Source organism: Kogia breviceps, chromosome 8 (genome assembly GCF_026419965.1).
Source record: "Kogia breviceps isolate mKogBre1 chromosome 8, mKogBre1 haplotype 1, whole genome shotgun sequence".
Taxonomy (NCBI): Eukaryota; Metazoa; Chordata; class Mammalia; order Artiodactyla; family Physeteridae; genus Kogia; species Kogia breviceps.
Window position 1 is genome coordinate 32,862,163 of NC_081317.1, and position 20,011 is coordinate 32,882,173.

General features: G+C 37.9%; 1 protein-coding gene and 1 non-coding gene across 3 annotated transcripts in view; both read right to left on the reverse strand.

Annotated features, from left to right (window-relative positions):
* Positions 1-17,314, reverse strand: part of IARS1 (isoleucyl-tRNA synthetase 1) — an 86,696-nt gene extending 69,382 nt beyond the window's left edge. The window contains exons 1-6 of one of the 2 annotated variants that reach the window (XM_059072397.2): positions 17,114-17,314; positions 10,385-10,510; positions 9,675-9,831; positions 9,305-9,424; positions 7,316-7,398; positions 3,765-3,882 (exon numbers count right to left, since the gene is read on the reverse strand). In XM_059072397.2, the coding sequence (XP_058928380.1) occupies positions 3,765-3,882; positions 7,316-7,398; positions 9,305-9,424; positions 9,675-9,831; positions 10,385-10,503 (597 nt within the window). In that variant the 5' untranslated portion in view covers positions 10,504-10,510; positions 17,114-17,314. The remainder of the gene's footprint in view (positions 1-3,764; positions 3,883-7,315; positions 7,399-9,304; positions 9,425-9,674; positions 9,832-10,384; positions 10,511-17,113) is intronic. The other variant, XM_067041113.1, reaches the window with a different exon arrangement.
* Positions 13,943-14,075, reverse strand: LOC131762068 (small nucleolar RNA SNORA84). The gene has a single exon (XR_009337150.1). It is a non-coding gene; the product is annotated as a small nucleolar RNA SNORA84 (small nucleolar RNA).
* Positions 17,315-20,011: the final 2,697 nt, after the last annotated feature.

Here is a 20,011-nt window from a genome sequence, read left to right on the forward strand (position 1 = left end):
ATAACATAGATGACTTTCACAAACATAATCTTGAGCAAGAGAAGCCAGATGCAAAAAAAAAAAAGAACAAACTGTACAATTCCATTTATATTTAGTACAGAATCAGCAAACAATGAGGTTGGAAGTGAGGACAGTGGTTGCTATAGAGGAGTGGGGGGATACATGCTAACCTGAAGGGACCATGAGAAGGGAGAGCTTTTGACAGGTTGATTGACAAGGTTCTTCTTTAACTTTATCTGGGTGTTGGCTTCACATATATATTCATTTTGTGCAAGTATATGGAATAGAGCAAGTAAATGGAGGAACAAAAAAATATTGTCTTATTAAGCCAGGAAATAGGTACTATGATATAAAAATTATTAATTTTAGTACGTATAATAATAAACATAAAAAAATTAAAAAGCCACTAAAGGGAAATCTAAATAAAACATTAATAGTGATTTCCTTTGGGTACTGGGATTATAATTTTTTTCCCTCTTCTTTATATCTTCTATGGCTTCTAAATTCTCCACAATGAGCATAAGCCTCATAAATAATCACATCTACCAGACTTCTAAAAACTAAAAATTTAGACAATATAAAAATTAAATATTTGTATATACCACAAGTTAGTTTACCTTTTGGAAAAGTTGGAAGGACTTTCTTCTGTAACTCAATTTAGTTCCATACAGCTTGCTCTTTCCCAATAAGAGAATGTATTTATTTACTTATAGAAGAGTATAAACTTTGAAAACCCTAGGACCTAACAAGCTATAATGGGGCTCTAACATGTAAAAATTTAGTTACCAAAGAAAATTCCAGCATAGTACACAAGGATTTATATTACAAAACGTTTGGAGCAACACCAATTGTTACCATTTAAAAAGAAAAAGAAGGCTGTGCCCTCTGAACACCTCAAATATCTATCAAAATAATGAATAAATAAATTGTAATCTGTTATATGAAACACTATACAGCAGTTAAAAATAAACTTAAAGCTACATGTATCAATATGAAGAAACTTTAAAACATAATGTTTAGTATAAAAGGCAAGGTGCAGAATAAGTACAATGAATGAGATTTTAAAACTTGCAAACAACACCAAAAAATGTTTATGGATACTTATATAGATAATAAAAATATAAAAATATGCATGAAAAAGAAACACCAAATTCAGCATAGTGGTTACCTATCAGGATGTGAAGAAGGAAATGGAAAAGAGAAATGTGCTGTAAATAAACAAAATGTGGTATATTCACCTACACAGGAATTAGAACAAAAGATCCAAAACTACACATACATGGATGACTATCACAAACATAACGCTGAATGAGAAAAGCCAGAAACAGAAGAATACATAGTGGATCTTTCCATTTCTTCAAAGTACAGAACCAGACAAAACTAATCAACTGCTATCTGTGACATCTGATGTATTTGAAATCAACAACAACAGATGCATTTAGTGAAACCCATGTTTTTTTTTGTTTGTTTGTTTTTTTTGCGGTATGCGGGCCTCTCACTGTTGTGGCCTCTCCCGTTGCGGAGCACAGGCTCCGGACCCACAGGCCCAGCGGCCATGGCTCACGGGCTCAGTCGCTCCGCGGCATGTGGGATCTTCCCGGACCAGGGCACGAACCCGTGTCTCCTGCATCGGCAGGTGGATTCTCAACCACTGCGCCACCAGGGAAGCCCGAAACCCATGTTTTGTTTTTAAATTTTTTGGCCACACTGCAAGGCTTGCGGGATCTTAGTTCCTTTCCCAATCAGGGATTGAACCTGCGCCCTCGGCAGTGAAAGCACAGAGGACTCGCCACTGGACCACCAGTGAATTCTCCTCATGAAAGCCATTAAATGGTATACTTAAGATTAGTGCATTGAATTATAGGTAAAATTTAACCCACCCCACCAAAAAACCATAAACAAAACAAACAAAAATGAAGTACTTATTTCTATAAATTGCAGAGGAGAGAGAAAATGTTAAATTAGATTATGGACATGTAATCATCAAAACTCAGATTGTGGGAAACTACAAGGTAATATCTGTTTCCCAAACAACAATTTGCAAGGGGGATAAAAAAAAGAAAAAGAAAAACATAGAAAGAGAAGTGGAGACCTACACATTAAAACAGACCTAATAGGGGCTTCCCTGGTGGTGCAGTGGTTGAGAGTCCGCCTGCCGATGCAGGGAACATGGGTTTGTGCCCTGGTCCAGGAAGATCCCACATGCTGCAGAGCAGCTGGGCCTGTGAGCCATGGCCACTGAGCCTGCACATCCAGAGCCTGTGCTCCGCAATGGGAGAGGCCACAACAGTGAGAGGCCCATGTACTGCAAAAAAAAAAAAACCAAAAAAAACAAAAAACAAAAACAGACCTAAAAGACAACTATTACCATGTATGAACCTTCCTATGTCTCGATTAAAACAAAACAAACAAGAAAAAACAAACAAAAAAAACCAACTAGAAATAACCTGAGGGGAAAAAAAGGATGCTGTTTATGAGACAAATAGAAATCTGAACACTGATGATATCCAGGAGTTAAACAAACAACTACAGAATATTTAATATTAAGAATATTAAAAATGATTGATGATGGCTTTTTAAGGTGTGCTAATGGTACTCTGGTAATGTTAAAGAAATATTTCTTATCTATTAAAGATATATAATGAATTACTTATTGATAAAATGATATGTCTAAAATTTGCTTTTGAAAAAGGGTCTAGGAGAAGTAAGTGGAGTGTGTAGATGGGGCAGGATTGACCATAGAGATTGTAGGGGATACACGATAGGACATGGGAGTTAATTATTCTGTTAATTAATTATTCTGTCTACTTTTGTATATGTTTGAAATTCTCCATGTTAAAGTGTTTTTAAAAAGTAAGCAAATACAGCAATATATTAAGATTTGACAAAACTTAAGTCTTTGGTACTCAATAGTTAGTATATTATTCTCTACATTTTTATGTGCTTAAAATATTTTATTAAAAAAAACAATAACACGAGCACCGCCATAGAAGGGTATTTAGGGGACAACAGGCAGGCATCATCATGCCCACCTCACAAGGATATGCAACGATCCAATGGGATGTTGAAAGCATCCTGCAGGACGAAAAGTGCTTTTGAAATGCAAGTGTTAATAATAATGATATGTAAGTAAATATACCACAGTTTGTTTATTTACAGCACATTTCTCTTTTCCAAACCTTAGCCATGAGATAGAATTCCAAACAAATCAACATCCTTTAAAAACAAAGAGGGTAAAAAAACAACAAAAAACCAAAGAGGGTTAGATAAACTCAGAAATAAAACACCCCTTGAATATACACACTTGAGAACAGATAGTTCTTGTTCCTGAAGACGTACAGTCTTTACTATCTCCCTGGGTAAGGTAAAGCAGTACACTTTGTAAACAATAGACACATCTAAACTCTTATACCAATGACAGCAAGTTATTCCATTCATCAAAGATCATAACACACCACAAATCGTAAATCAGATTTTCCTCCAAATTTTAACAAATAAATATTACAAAGCCTCAGATGAGACACAAAAACACCCTAAGCAATAACCCTTATGAAACAGTGACTGGAGGAAATTAGAGCAGAGCTGGACTTATTAAACAAAGAGAGGCATAAAAATATGGTTAAAACAAGCAAAACCTATCACATTAAGACACATCATTCACATCACTCCCCAGGCTAACATTCCACACTGGGACTAAGTTACCATGATCACCACAGCCATTTAACTTCTGAGTACATAACTTATGCCAATGACATCTCACATACCCTGTAATTCTGGTGAGATTCAAAGTTGGAAAGTGGAGTATTGCATGCAGTGGAAAAGGGCATGACTTTCACTCCTCTATAAACAAGGCCTTTATCATAGAGCTGTTTGAAGACCCACCTGGCAAGTAAAGAGACAGGAATTTACAATTACATAAACATAATTCTATTTTCCCAAATGCAAACATTTATGCCAGTTTCTGTTTGTAGAGTTTCTCACAGCCAAAGAAGTGGAAACACAATGTCTCTCAACTGGTGAATAGCTGGTAAATTACAACAGATCAGTATAATGAGATATTATGTAGACATTAAAAGTGCAAATATGTTGACATGGAAAGGTGTTCATGACTTGATGTTGACTGAGAAAAGCAATTGACAACCATACTGTACACTGAGGTACCAATTATGAAAAACTGTATGTATCAGTATACATATTTACATTTTTAGAGATGCTAAAAATGTAGATTTTCACCAATATGTTAACTATGGTTGGGATTTCAGACTTTTTTTAAAATTTAAATTTACTTATTTATTTATTTATTTTTGGCTGTGTTGGGTCTTTGTTGCTGCGCGTGGACTTTCTCTAGTTGCAGCCAGTGGGGGCTACTCTTTATTGCGGTGTACGGGCTTCTCATTGCGGTGGCTTCTCTTGTTGTGGAGCAGGGGCTCTAGGCACACAGGCTCAGTAGTTGTGGCGCAGGGGCTTAGTTGCTCCACGGCACGTGGGATCTTCCCAGACCAGGGATCGAACCCATGTCCCCTGCATTGGCAGGTGGATTCTCAACCACTGCCCCACCAGAGAAGCCCAGACTTTTTGTTTTTCTTAATAGTTTTCTGGTATACTGCTTAAATTTCATTGTAATGGACAGTTTTACAGAGGCAATTTAAAAAGTATAAAGCACTGGGATTAGGATCAGATATCTCTCCTACAGTCAGTCAAAAACTTTTATTAAACACTTAAACATGTTGCTTTAAGCTAAATGTAGCAAGACACTGGAAAATAGTCATCCCAGGTTCTCCTGTGGTGACTACTCACCTTTCCCAATTGGGTGCCAGAATTCATTTGGTAGGAATCCTTACTTGTCTTTAACTCATTTTTACAGTTCGATTCCTATGTACTTGGCACAATAAATGAATTAAATTCTCTCCCATTTGTTAAAATACATTTTTATGTAAAACTGTGCAAGTATTTTCATGGTATTCCTTTGGCTTTGGATAAAGCCTAAAAGGTGACATCTTGTAACAAATTTCCCAAGTTTAAACTCAATCTTAATTATATACTCTGATGCAAGGACATTCACAGGAGACCAGAGGAAAAGTGTCAGATTTGTATCATGAGACCAAGATTCAAGCCTAAGAGCCATATAATTAGTTGAGTGATCTCAAGCAAGTCACAACCACTTGCCTTTACCTCAAAGAGGGTCCTAACCCAATCCACAGGACTTTCTGAATCATCTGGGAAAATTCATGTGGAAGTACTTTATATACTCAAAAGCACCAACTCAATCTAAATTATCACCATTAAATTAATGTTATCATTTTAAATGTATCTCCTACTATTTTTTTAATATTCACCCTAGGTCTATATGCCTTATTTATATGCCAAGATGTTCCTCAGGAATAACTAACATTCTAATAGCAAGAGGCTTTGAAAACGGTTTTCCCCCGATTCAAGTATGTTTTATGTAAATTAAGAAGTCTGATGTAGAGATATATTGCCCAACATGGTAGCACTAGCCACATGTGCGCATTTAAATTTATTAAAATTAGAAATTCAGTTTCTTGGTCGTACTAAACACATTTAAGTGCTAAACTGTCCTGATCTAGAGCATAAAGAGTACCTTCTTTTTTAGAAGTTTAAGAGAAACCCAGCTTTTTAGAATGCCCTAATCATGAGAACTCCAACTACTCAGTAAAAGGGGAAGCCCTCCTGTCCAAAGTTTCTGCCATATCAGAGAGTTTAATCAGCTCTCACCCTTGGGTACATGGGTCTGGAGATGCACCCACAGGGGCACATCAGTCAGAGGGTCTGAGAACTGTCCCACGGTGTCTAGCTCCTCAAAGGCAAAGGCATGTGCCAAGCATGTGCAACAAACCTTGACTAACAAAAATGTAATCAGGTAGATAGGACGACAGTAAGAGGCACAAGCACCTACAGTGCAGCACAAAAATATGTATCCTATGAAAGAGCTTTGCAACTCACCTGTAATCATGCATAATTTAACAAAAGTAGGACTCCCTCAAGGCCTGAGTTACGTACATAGGTCATTTTGTAACCATAATAACTATTTGCCCATTAATGATACATGATTCTCAGACTATTGTAGGAGGCTCAGGTTAAATCACCTATCAAGACTGGCATTGGGCTTCCCTGGTAGTGCAGTGGTTAAGAATCTGCCTGCCAAAAAAAAAAAAAAAAAAAAAATCTGCCTGCCAATGCAGGGGACATGGGTTCGAGCCCTGGTCCGGGAAGATCCCACATGCCGTGGAACAACTAAGCCCGTGTGCCACAACTACTGAGCCCGCATGCCTAGAGCCTGTGCTCTGCAACAAGAGATGCCACAGCAATGAGAAGCCTGCACACCACAACGAAGAGTAGCCCCCACTCACTGCAACTAGACAAAGCCCACACGCAGCAACAAAGACCCAATGCAGCCAAAAATAAATAAAATAGATTAAAAAAAAAGACTGGCATTGCAACAGTTGTCTTATAATAGTAAAAGGAAGCAAAATTCATTTTGAAACTCATGAAACAGTGACTGCATATACAACTTTTCTTAGTAAAAAATTCAAGTACACATCTCTTAGACTTAATTCCTTCAAACAAACAATGCCATTTCTGAAACCTAATTTTCCTAAAAATGAGTACTAATTAATTGACAAAAAAACCTTGAATTCACATCAGGCCATTTATATTCTTCATTTATTTTACTTAGTGTGAAGAGTTATAAGTTCTGGTATAGAAATACTAATTAAATGGATTACAGGTTGCTGCTCATTCAGCTAGGGCCATTATATACTACAGGACACATGGATAACCTAATACCTTTCTAGAATCCAAAATTTACTGAATTCAAAAAAACCTAGGGGTGGAAGGGACGAATAGGTGGATTATAGTGGAATTATAGAGCAATGCATAATTCTAAAATTATGGATATATGTCATCATACATTTATTTGTCCAAATCCACAGAATGCATAACAAGAGTGAACCCTTATGTAAACTCTGGACTTTGGGTGATTATGATCTGTCAAGGTAGGTTCATGAATTGTAACAAATGTACCACTCTGGTGGGGGATGTTGCTAATGGAGGAGGCTATGTATGTGTGGAGGCACCACGTACATGGGAAATCTGTATATCTTCCTCTTTTTTTTTTTTTAGAGCATTTTTAGGTTCACAGAAAAATTAAGTCTTTAAAAACAGAAATAAAACAAATCCATCCCCAAAGATTTCAGATAATTGTGGATCTGAAAACAAGCGGATTCATGCTAGAGCATCTCTACTAACTAATATAACAAAATAGTCATTATATTTCAACTTCAAATAAACTTACCAGACAGATTCCATGAACTGTGGATAGAGAGTTTTGTAGTCATTGTCAAAGTCAATCCATCGGCCAAGTCTGGTAATAGTAGACTTAAAAAATGTGAATATTAGAATTTTTAGACAATGGTATTTGTTATTGTATAGCAATTGTTTTACTTCTATTATCACTACATATGATAATTTTGGAAAAACAATCAATGGTTCAAGTAATTGTATACTGTAAACAACACACTTTGTAAGGTTAAGAACAAGTTTTCTTGGCATTCATCCTATATGCAGGGAATGTTATTTACAAGTATTAACATTCTTTTATAAAAGTCTACCAAAACTACCACTTGGCAAACACCACAAGTCTAACTGCTGCTGGCACGAATCATCAATGGTTGCTAAAATTACTGAGTCATAGTATGATAAGAAACAGGGTACTTACTAATTACAAAGGAAAAACTGCAACTTTACAATGGAGAAACCTGACAGAATCACCTTAGTGAACAAAGTGAACAACACCAATGAGACTTATCAGCATCATAGGCCTTCTGATATGATAGACTGAGAAGGGGATGATGTTACTTCTGAGGAATTCTTGCCAAAAATGTATAACCTAAACTGAATCATAAGGAAACATCAGACATTGAGGGACTTCTTACAAAATAACTGGTCTGTATTCTTTAAAAGTGACAAGGTCATGAAAGACAAACACTGAGGGAATGTTCCAGATTGAAGGAGACTGAGGAGGTATGACAACTAAATGCAATCTATGCTCCTAGATTGGATCTTGCATCAAAAATAAAAATCAGTGGAACAACTGGTTAAATCTGAATAAGTTGTATAATATTGTATCAATGTTAATCCTGCTTTTGATAATTATACTATAGTTATGAAAGGTGTTAGCTTTTGAGCTTTTGGGAAGTGGGTGATGGGTATAGAGGCTTTTCATACCATTTTTTTGGGGGGGTGGGGGGAAGAGCCCATATGCATGTTATAATCATCAGGATTTTCCCCTACTGGTGACCAGGCAAGAAAGGTAGATTAAAGAAAGCTGGTTAGGAGAAAATTGAGGAGCTTTGATTTTTAGGTTGATGAAATCAGATTTCATTCAACAAAGAAGATAAGTTTTGAGCAGGAAGAGTACAATGAACAGTCTTGAGAGAAATAACTTGGTAGGCTAAGTGGAAGAAACATGAGCAAGAGACCAATTGATAGATTCTTATAGAAATAAAGACAATGGTGGGTGAGAGACTAGGTTGTAGGCATGAGAAGAAATGTCTAGATAAGAGATACTAAGAAAGGCTTGATAGGATTTGACATTTGAATCGGTCATGATGATTAAAGTTTGAAGTCTGGAAGACTGATACCACTGGCAGAATAGGGAATTCTGAAGAATAGCAAATTTGACAGTCAAAGTGGTAAGATAGTAAAGATGGAAAAAAATAAAAGCCAGACATGTTTTTAAGTTGAACATATATATTAATCTGAGAGCCACAGAGGAAAGTGGGAGTTGAGGACCTTTGTTCCTAAGCACATCAGAATAGAGAGGACAAGAGCTCTGCCGGCACCAGACGGTTACTAAAATGCACCAGTTGTGGGAGCTCTATTACTAAGAGAAGCAGTGGGCAAGATGGGAGTCAATATAAAACAATGGGTACAAATGTGAATTGTTTTTAACATCTGAATTTTTTAATTGCCAACATTCAAGTTAATCTATTTGGTAGGACAGCATGATTCCTGTCATATACTGTGGGTAGGTAGGAGATTAAACATGGAAGACCAATCAAGCACACAGAAATCAGAAAAGAGAGGGCTCAGTTTAAGCTAACAGTTTAAGTAATGGAGTTGAAGATGGAACCTAAAAACTCCTTTAAAGAGGATTATCAACCCCTCTTTTGTTACACTTTTGGGCACATATCATAAAAAGCACAAGGAACCATAAAACATTTCAACCCCCATTTAAAAGCTAGAGTTTTTTTTTCATTCTACTTAAAATAACCAAAAATACCTTCCACTCAGTAGAATATCGCATCACAATTGCTCGGCACTGACTGTTATATTCAGCAATCCCCAATTTGGCTACATCCTCTGGTCCTCTGATTCCCAGTGTCTTATCAATTTCATATTCCTGAAAATTTGCAATAAGATTGTTAACATCCCTGCCCTATGAAACAAATGCAATTCAACAAAATAGAAAATAAAATAGATTAAAAAGAATTAGTTCTCAGAAAATCTACAGAGAAAACGAACTATAAATAGTATTATAAAAATGAAGAAATTCTTATTATAGCAAAAATTCATACTTTAACATACTATCTAATTAAATCTAATGCTTATTAAAAAATCAAAACATTATAAGGCTGGTGACTCAAACATACCACAGGTAAACCATGACAATCCCATCCAAATCTTCTGTCAACGTGAAGCCCACTCTGGTGAGCATATCTTGTAACTATATCTTTAATTGTCCCTGCAAGTATATGTCCATAGTGAGGCAGTCCAGTTGCAAAAGGAGGCCCATCATAGAAGGTAAATCTAAGAGGTAATAAAAATACGTTGTTAGTTTAAAACAGACAGCAAAAATTTAGGATAGCGTTTTTCTATAGATAGCTCCTGTAACTGTAGTGCCTTTGGGGAGAAGAAAAGCTGCGAGACTAGGAAACTCAGACATAACTGATTAGATATCTACTGGAGGCCCTGCCTTTAAAAAAGCTAATTATGACAGAGTTGGAGAGACCTGTATTGGACCATCCATCCTTCATTAATTAGTTCCATGATATAAGGGAAATTATTCATCCTGATCCTGAGTTATCTATAAAATAGGGTAACAAACACCTATGATAAAGTTTCTGAGCACAGGAGACACATGATGAAAACAGTAATTAAAGAAAGGACTGATCTTAAGGTGAATGAAGACTAGAGGCAGGAAGCATCCCAATAGGAGGCTATTACATACATTACTAGTCTAAATGCTTAAATGAGGGTAGTGATAATGAGAAAAGTGGAAAGGAAGAGAGTGATATATAAACTCTATTCGGAAGACCTCTTATTCTTAAAGACTCTACCTTTACCAAAGAAATTCACATACTTTGGCCTATGTTTTGATTGCTTTAAGCATTCCTGAAAACAATTAAAGTCGGACCAAAACTGCAAGATTTTATCTTCTTCAGCAGGAAAATTGATGTTTTCTGGAACTTGTTGAACCATTTTGTTACTGCAAGAGAAATCAAATTTATTATTCTCAAAAGAGAAGTCTAGGAATAACAGAGTACCATACATTAAAATAAATGTACCTATCATTAGCCATGATACTACCTGGTACTTAAAAAAAATTCCCTTTTTTTTAAGGTAAAGTTCACATACCATTTAAAGTTCACCCTTTTAAAGTATATAATATGGGACTTCCCTGGTGGTCCAGGGGCTAAGACTGCACTCCCAATGCAGGGGTCCTGGGTTCAATCCCTGGTCAGGGAACTAGATCCCGCATGCCACAACTAAAAAAAGATCCCACGTGCCGCAACAAAGGTCCCGCATGCTGCAACTAAGACCTGGCGCAGCCAAATAAATATTAAAAAAATTGAAGTGTACAATTTATTTTTACCTTTTTTTTTTAAAAAGTATATTCACAAGGTTGGGCAACCACCACCACTCACTAATTCCAGAACATTTTCTTCACCACTCCCTCTTCTGCCCTCCAAGAACTTGTACACATTAGCCGTCACTCTCTATTCTCCTCTTCCCCAGCCTCCTGGAGACCATTAATCTGCTTTGTGCCTCTCTAGATTTTCCTATTCCGGACATTTCACATAAATCAAATTATGTATATACAGCCTATTGCATCTGGCTTTACTTAGAATTATATTTTCGAGGTTCATCCATGTTGTGATATGTAGTCATACTTCATTGCTTTTTATGGCTGAATAATATTTCATCATATGGATATGCCACTTTTTGTTTATCCATTCATCATTTAATGGACATTAGCATTGTTTCCACTTTTGGACAGAGCTGCTATGAATATTCATGTATAAGTTTTTATGTGGACATGTGTTTTCAGCTCTTTAAGTAAACACCTAGGAGTACAACTGCTGGTAACTGTGTTTAACTTTTTGAGAAACTGCCAAAATGTTTTCCAAAGCTGCTCTGTCATTTTACATTCTCCCCACAGAGAATGAGATTCCAGTTTTTCTACATCCTCACTCCTTATCGTCTATCTTTGGATTATAGGAAATCCTAGTGGGTATAACATGGTATCTCATTGTGGTTTTGATTTTCATTTCCCTAATGATTAGTGATGTTGAGCTTACTGGCCATTTCATACTTTCTTTGGAGAAACGTCTATTTATCCTTTGCCCATTGTTTAATTGGGTTGTCTTTTTACTGTTGAGTTGTAAGAGTTCTTTATATTCTAGATAAAATCCCCTTATCAGTTATAGGATTTGCAAAAATTTTTTCCCATTCCGTGGCTTGTTTCTTGTTTTCTTCATGGTATATTCTTTGAAGCACAAACATTTTTATAATTCTGGTGAAGTCCTGTTTATTTATTGGTTTCGCTACTTCAACTTTTGGTGTCATAGCTAAGAAACCACTACAGATAACAAGGTTGTGAAGTTTTAGCTCTTATATTTAGGCCACTGATCCATCTTGAGTTATTTCTATATATGGTATGAAGTAGAAATATATGGTACCTTTAAATTTATTTCAGAATTTGTGTCCAATTCACACTCTTCACTTATTTTACAACTACAGTATAACATTTAGTAATTGCAGACAACACACTTAAAAAAAAAAAGAAAAGAAAATCTTGGCAATTCTGTCTAATGATACTAAAAATTCATTAATAATCTGAAAAAATAAATCTCAAAGTAGGTAAAAATTCTTACCTACATTCACAGGACAGAAAGCACTTCTGTTGAATCAACCTAATCTTTCTGAGGAAAACAGGAAAAACCTAAAAAAATTTTAAAGCTAAAAAGATGAGAATCACATTCAAATAATTCCTGGCTCATTCTAATTTTACATTTTATCACTTTTGTTGCTTACTCGTGATTTTTGTAAAAGACAAACTCTACATCTCTCTGATTTAGTTCCTGGTGAGAGAAGTCTTAAAATATCTTTTTTCAGAAGTTTGTTAATAACCTCTTTCAGAAACACTTGATCAGTCGGGGGCTTAACTATCTAGTGAGCATCCTCGAACCCATTCCTCCTCAAAGCCTATTTATTCTCACTTTATAATTCCAATAAGGTTGGTGACCAGATTTCCAAGCCAATATCAGATTAGAAGGGGACAGACTTGCTAATAACGAGAAAACAACAGAGAAGGTGGAAAACCTTAAGAATACAAGAACTGTAACAGTCTGGGATAACTGACTCTAGGAGCAAAGAGACTTACATACCTCAACCAATTCTGAAAACATCAAAGCCTAAGTACAGTAATTCCCATGCGATCAAAAATTTTTTTTTAATAAAAAACAAATAAAAAATAAATTTATGTATATAAAGTAATGCTAGAAATTATGGAATTTCAAAGACAAATATAGTCCTTACTATGTTAACTCATTTCTATTCTATTTTATTTGACAGAGAATGTGAAGAGACTAACCAAAAGATTAACCATGAAATGGCAAATACACACACTGATTAAAAATAAAATTAGGGAATCTAAAAATTATATGGAAATTCAAGATCAGGGAAAATTTAAATCATGCAGCTCCTATGCTTTTATCAATTAGCAACACTGATTCAAAATATGACTGTGAGCTTCCTAGCAGCCAAGACAAGGGATAAAAAGTTAAAAGGATATTGATTTTGCACATAAGAGAAATAGCTATAAAAAATGAGATTTTTGCCACTGAGGTCTGAGTCACACATGGAAATGAGTGATCTGTTTCATAAACACTTTTAACATCAGAAAAAAACATTTTTTAAAGTTTGTTACAAGTAGTGTCTTTCCTTTTGTCCCCCTGTCATTTATTTTTGAGATGTGAGCGTACCTTTGAGTTTTATATAGGAAAAAAATAAGGAAAGAACAGGTGAGCCATTTAACTCAACTATCCATTTCTGATTAGAGTGTGCCATTAAATGTTATTAAACGGAAGTTGAAAGGCATTTTGGATCTTCAGTTCTTATTATAATTTCCAGCCTTTGAAGGATGGAGAGAGGTGTTTGTGCATTTACTGATTTAGTAGGAGTCCTACTGGTTCAGTTACAACCTTACTAGAGGCCAATTGAAACGTAAGGGGTTACATTTGAAGATCTTTAGATATCAACATATTTATTTCTGTCACCCCCTAATGCTTGTCAAGGCTGGTCCTATGATTGCCAGCATCTATGGAAGTTGATTACAGCAGACTCACCAATCCCCCCTTGGACTGAGGAGTCTGAACCTGCTTTTTAACAAGATCCTAGGGGATGAGCATGCACATCAAAATTTAAGTATTCTCTTAAACTGTTCTGACGATTATTCTGGAATATCTATCTGAACTTTTTTTTTTGAGAAAACGAGATTTAAGCTTTCTGTGAAGATGGCTTTTAACTTTTATAAAATTTTCTAGAGAGCCTCTACTCCCCCCAAAGATTAAGAACCACTGCATTATTAGGCCAAACACAAAGACCCATGTAATGGTATAGACTATTCCAGGAAGAGCCATGTATCAGTGACCGGGCTATGGTGGCTGCTGAGGAGAAACAGCCCCCATGCATAAATCACAGGATTGCTCTGGCCCCTCACATCCACTGGAGAGCTGTACCTGCAAAACAGCATCCAGTAACCACAGGGCTCTTGGGGGAAAGGGGGAGCAGAAAGAAGAGGGAGATTAACCCTACTAGGTCACGCTCAGGGAAGAAACCTCCTCTTCTTCCCTTTAACTATAATCCAAGGCCTCCACTATCTTCCTTATTCCATGACTCCTTCAGACCTCTTTAGCCTCAACTTCCTGTTCAGCAATTTCTAGATACCCTCCTTCACCTTTACTTGTATTTACCTCCACAGATCTTGGAAAAGTATACCAAAAACATTTTTGTTTAAAATAAATCTCATGATCTTCCTTGCCACACTTGCTCCCATTTTTAATTCCACTGTACTAGTAGTTCCACTATTCCTTCCCATTACCTGAAATTTCTGAGTCACCCTTAATACTACCAGATGATCCCCACATCCAGTTGATCATGTGGGTCATGTGGGTCTGACTTCTAAGTCTATTTCTCTATTCCCTCTTTCTCATTCTCAGGTCTTCATAACTTGTTACATTAAGTCAAATTTTACCCAAGAGGTGGGTCCATCTCCAGCCTTTTCACAGACCCTATTAACATATAACCCAGAGATTTACTTACACAAATGTATAAAATATGTACAAAGATATCAACTGAAGCATTTCTATAGACAAATACTGAAAACAACTTAAATATCCATGAATAGATAATAGACTAAAATAAATTATGGTACATCAATACCATGCAGGAATACATACTGAGAAAGAAAACAGCAAGTCACAGTTATAGCAACTTATACTACGTGTATTATAATATTTTCAAGAGATTAAAAATACACTAAGTCTATGTTTAAGTAATTCTGTATTTAATTTAGAAGGCTACCCACCAAACTTAACAATGGCTACCACCAGAGAATAGGATTAGATGAGGAAGGCGTGAAAGAACAGATTTTTATTTACTTCATATTACTCTGTTTTATTTTTGAGTATGTATTACATAAAAAGTTTAAAAATAAGGGGAAAAATAAATACTATACATCCTACACACCACCTTCCTAATAGAAAAGTTCTGAAAGTATCACTTCTGTATTTAAAAAAGAAAAATGCAATGGTTCCTCACTCCCAGTGGTTTCTGTACAGACTTTTCAGTGGGGCAGCATGATCTTACCCACAATTACTACTCCTGGCCTTTACTCTTTCAAAACTCAAGCTCCAACTACATCACTTTCTTGACACTGCTGAGAAACAAAACTGCTTTGCTGACATACTGCTTTGCGTTCAGGCCCTTTCTCCAAATACTCTAGCACTACTTAGCTTAAATGGACTCTGCTCTATGGGGATTTACCAATCCCTTTTTTTTTTTTTTTTTTTTTGCCGTACGCGGGCCTCTTCACTGTTGTGGCCTCTCCCGTTGCGGAGCACTGGCTCCGGACGCGCAGGCTCAGTGGCCATGGCTCACAGGCCTAGGCACTCCGCGGCATGTGGGATCTTCCCGAACCAGGGCACGAACCCGCGTCCCTTGCATCGGCAGGCGGACTCTCAACCACTGCATCACCAGGGAAGCCCACCAATCCCTTTTCTACAAAACTAATATCCCCCTCCCCGAAATCTGCTCCTCTCCTACACATTATGGTTTATTTGTATTGCATGCCCATGTCTCTCCAACTCAACTGTAAACTTATTGCTGGCAAAAGCATTTTACTATCTAACCTCTATCTTACCATGTGCTTACACATGGTAGTGCTCAAAAAGTTTGAACAAATCCCTTTGTCAGCATCCTTAGTTTCCATCAGTGATATTTCCCCCCACCTGCCTTTCCAATATCCCACTCCGGGGGCTCCTCTTGGCAAGGATAATGGTTAAGAGGTTTGGCTTTGGAATTTGACAGTTTGGGTGCCACAACTTAGTATGTGACTTATAGGAAAAGTTACTCAACCTTTAAACCTCAATTCTGCCACCTGTAAAATAAAGTTTGTAAATACAATGCTAATTTAACGTTAAGTGAAATAATGGCTATCAGAGCAATCACATGTCATCTATGGAAATTATTATCATTACTCCTTTGTCCACAAATTCTACTCTATTGCCTTTGCCCAGTCACTATATCATCTTTCCAAAAACATTTAAGAGTGCAATCTGCATTTAGCTGCCTTCTCTTCCCTATAATTCACTCTCTAATCACTTATGAAGAAGATATACTATCCACCATTTTACTGATATTTACTTTGTAAAAGTTCATCGTATTACTTAGAAATCCCTAAAACAATTGCTTTGCCTCTAGTTTCATACTTCCTGACCTCTCTGCAACACCTGAATGAATTTAAAAGTAATACTGTCAAACCTAATAAAAAAACTTCTCTTCTGGATTCATTTCAAACACCACTTCACTCAAGAAGGAAACCACAAATTCATAAGGCTGGAAGCCAAGCATCATCTTCCACTTGTTCCTCACACGAAGCTGTAGTGACTACAACAACTCCCCATCTCCTGAATCACACACACTTTAAAATCCTTCTATACATTATACTACAGTCCCCTGCACCACATCCCCAAGTTCCTACTTATCTTCAAGGCTTCAAACCCACTGCAGTTCCTGAGAAGCTTTCTCCTTCTCCCACCTCCAAATCCCACTTAGGAACTGTCTTCCTCCTCTGTGCACTTGGAATACAGTATTATTAGACTGTGTAAGAGCCGAGGACGGGGGACTTCCCTCTAATCCCAGGCACCCAGCAATAAATGCCCATTCGTGGGAGCCTAAGACTTGATTTGTTCTTATGAATACCTAGACTTCCAAGTAATTTCGTCCACCTTCTGAACTCCAGTAAGCTCGATCACACCAAATTCTCAGAACCACACAACAGTTCAAGTGTTAACCAGGATACCAGACTGAAGCTGAGGAAATTGTAAAGGTTGTAATCCTCGGCCCGAGAGCCAAGCCAGGATTGGTACCTGGTTCTGAGTTCTTTCGTCCCACTTAGACCTCCTCCCAATATTTTCCTTGGAAACGGATATGCACGTAACTAACCCACAGCCCCAAATAAACAAACAAACAAAAATCTTGTGTACCGGAGGGGACCGCGGATCCCAGTGGGCAGTAAGGGGCGTACCTGAGGGGCCCGTGTGCAGGACAGGTTGACCTGAGGGGCCTCCGCGAGCAGTACCAGGCGTACCTGAGGGGCCTCCGAGCCTGAGTACCTCGAAATGAGCCGTGTCTACGCCTCGGTCAAGAGTCTAGAGCTGACGCAACGCCCCGAAAGCATGAGGCTAAGAGGAAGTGGCCTAATTTGCTCCGGCCAATCAGCGCCCGCCGTTTGACACCCGTCAACAAGCCGGACGCCGATTGGCCGCGTGGGTTCCAAGTCACGACCACCAGACCAAGCGTTGGTCTGTGCCATGGTAGGCTGTGCGACTCCGTGGCGTGGCGGCGACGCGCTGCGTCCTTGACGCAACTAGGGCGACGGTGGTGGACACGACTATTCTGTGGCCTCCGGGATGGGGACTGACTGGGAGGGGCACAGAGAGGAGGGTGTTGTGCGTCCTGACTGGGCTTTGTTACACAGCCTTTGTCGGTGTTCACTGTACACAAGACGTAAGTGCATTTCACCAGGGGTTAACCAAATCCAACGATAGTAGCCTCAGTAATTATACTGCGGGGCCGTGAGTGCGCAGTCTCACGGCTGCTTTACTAGATGACCGTTAAGGAAAGCAGCCCTAGGCACTAGGACTGTTTTCTGGTGTAGTGGAGAACTGCACCAAACCACCTTGGAGTCTGCAAAAATGCAGTCCTGGGGCATGGACTAGGCCTGTTGAGTCTCTGGAGGTGGGTCACAAAAATATGCATTTTAACACGCATCCTGGATAATTCTGTTGCATACTAAAACTCTTGACCCACCTATCTGAAGAGACCCTCCTGTTTCTCAAGGAAATGCAGAGGCCACAAAATGGTCTGCGAGGACCTGAAGCACTTGTGGTCGGTGGTGTTCAGAGAAGCCTCTCCTTTTGTGTCCTTCAGTGCCACCTGCAGAGGTCTCATGAATTTTACTACAGAAATGATGGCAACAGCCATTTGGAGAGATATAACAAAAAGGAAGGAAATGCCTGACAACCAGCTTTAGAATTATTGTGTTTCCTGTATTGAAAACAAAATTATTTGCATATTAGTCTGCTTACTTATGTATTTATCACTGCTGAGTCTGCCCAGCACCTTTTGGATCTGCTGGTTAAAAACCAAGCAATCCAGAGCCATGCAAAGGACAGTAGACCTCACCAGAGACTATGACAAAAATTTTAGCCCTTGACAAATTGAGAGAAATTCTGTATGTAACTGCTTAGTGTATCCAATAAAAGGACAGAAAAAAACTGATCTGAGAATATGTATAAGGCATTCCTTGATAAGTTTAAGAACACTTTGATAGTCTGTGTAGCATTCATTCAAGTCATACATGGTTTAGGACCACCCTAAAGGGATTAGAGTAGGGGATTTTATGTCCTTGCCCAAAGGGGTGACTCTCCAATAACTTAACTTACTTGAACACATATATTTAGTAGTGTCTTTACCTTATTAACTGTAAGTATTTGGAATGTGTTTTAATTTTCACATTCCTCAAGTTGCCACCTTGTTCATTTTTATAATCTGTCCAGACAGCCCAGATTAGAGCAGAACAGAGGGCTTCTAGACAGATGTGTCCAGGGGGAAAAAAGGTGGGGATGATAGGTCTAATTATTGGGTTGGCCAAAAAGTTCATCTGAGTCTTCCATAAGACAGTATGGAAAAACCCAAACGAACTTTTTGGCCAGCCCAGTATTTTAAAATGTCTGATGTCTAAATTTAATGTCTAAAACTGAAAAACCAAGAAATCACAGCATAAGCATGTTAGGTAGAAATTCAGAGATAAATATCAGAGGAAACAAAGTTTTTGAAGGTGGTTGTATCTGGGGAGCAGAAACTGGGGATGCAGGCTACTTGATGTTACTTGTCAGCTCTGGAGAAGGAGGGTATAACAAACTTAAACATGGCCAAAAATTCTGGACACTTCTCACTGAGAGGTGAGGATCTATGTCCCCTCATTTTGAGTCTGGGTGGGCACAGTGTGTTTTAATCTGTAGAATGCAGTGGAAATAACTGAGCCAATTTCTGGACTAGGCCTTAAGAGACTGGCAGCATCTGCTTCCTACTCCTGAAACCTATTTGCCATGCTGTGAGGAAACCAATGGACAGGCACTGAGTGAGCAGTCCATTTTAGAAACAGACCCTTTAGCCCCAGCTGGGCCACTCCCATGATGTTACATGGAGTAGAGATAAGCAGTCCACACTGAGTCCTGACCAAGTTGCTTATTTGTGAGGAAAATGAACAACTGTTAATGGGATGGCTTGCTATGCAGCGATAAGAAGGTATAAATATAATCAACATCAAGAGAAGGTGGAATATTTGGATTATTTATCCTCCTGAGTGTTGGTTTCCGTTTTACACAAAGTCTGAAGTCCTGGAAACACAGGAATCTTGAATGACTTTTCAGCTTAGTTCCTTGGACCCTGTTTACTAAGCACCCACTTAGTGCTAGACATAGTTCTAGGCAGTGTGGACGTAACCATTAACAAACCAGGTGATATCCCAGCCCTCAAAGAGTTTATATTTGATCAAGATGTAAATCGATAAATAATTAATTTCAGATATACACAGTATGGCTCAATGATAATCCCTTGGGACTTTATATATAGCATAATTTTGTACAGAGCCCAGTTTGATAGAGGCTTATCTGTCTTGAATCCTAGCCACATTGATTTAATGAGGTATTAAGTCTGCTTCCCTATCTGGACCCAGGGTCCTGACTCCTAACTATGACTACATATCTTTCAGACACTTGGATTTTTCAAAAGCCTCTAGTCTAATTAGAATTTTGGGATTTAGAATTTTGGTCTCAATTCCTGGAGGCCAAGGACAGGAAAACTCTGCATTTGGCATCCTTTTCTGGTCCTCACAGAACTCTCCCACGATGTTGGTCTG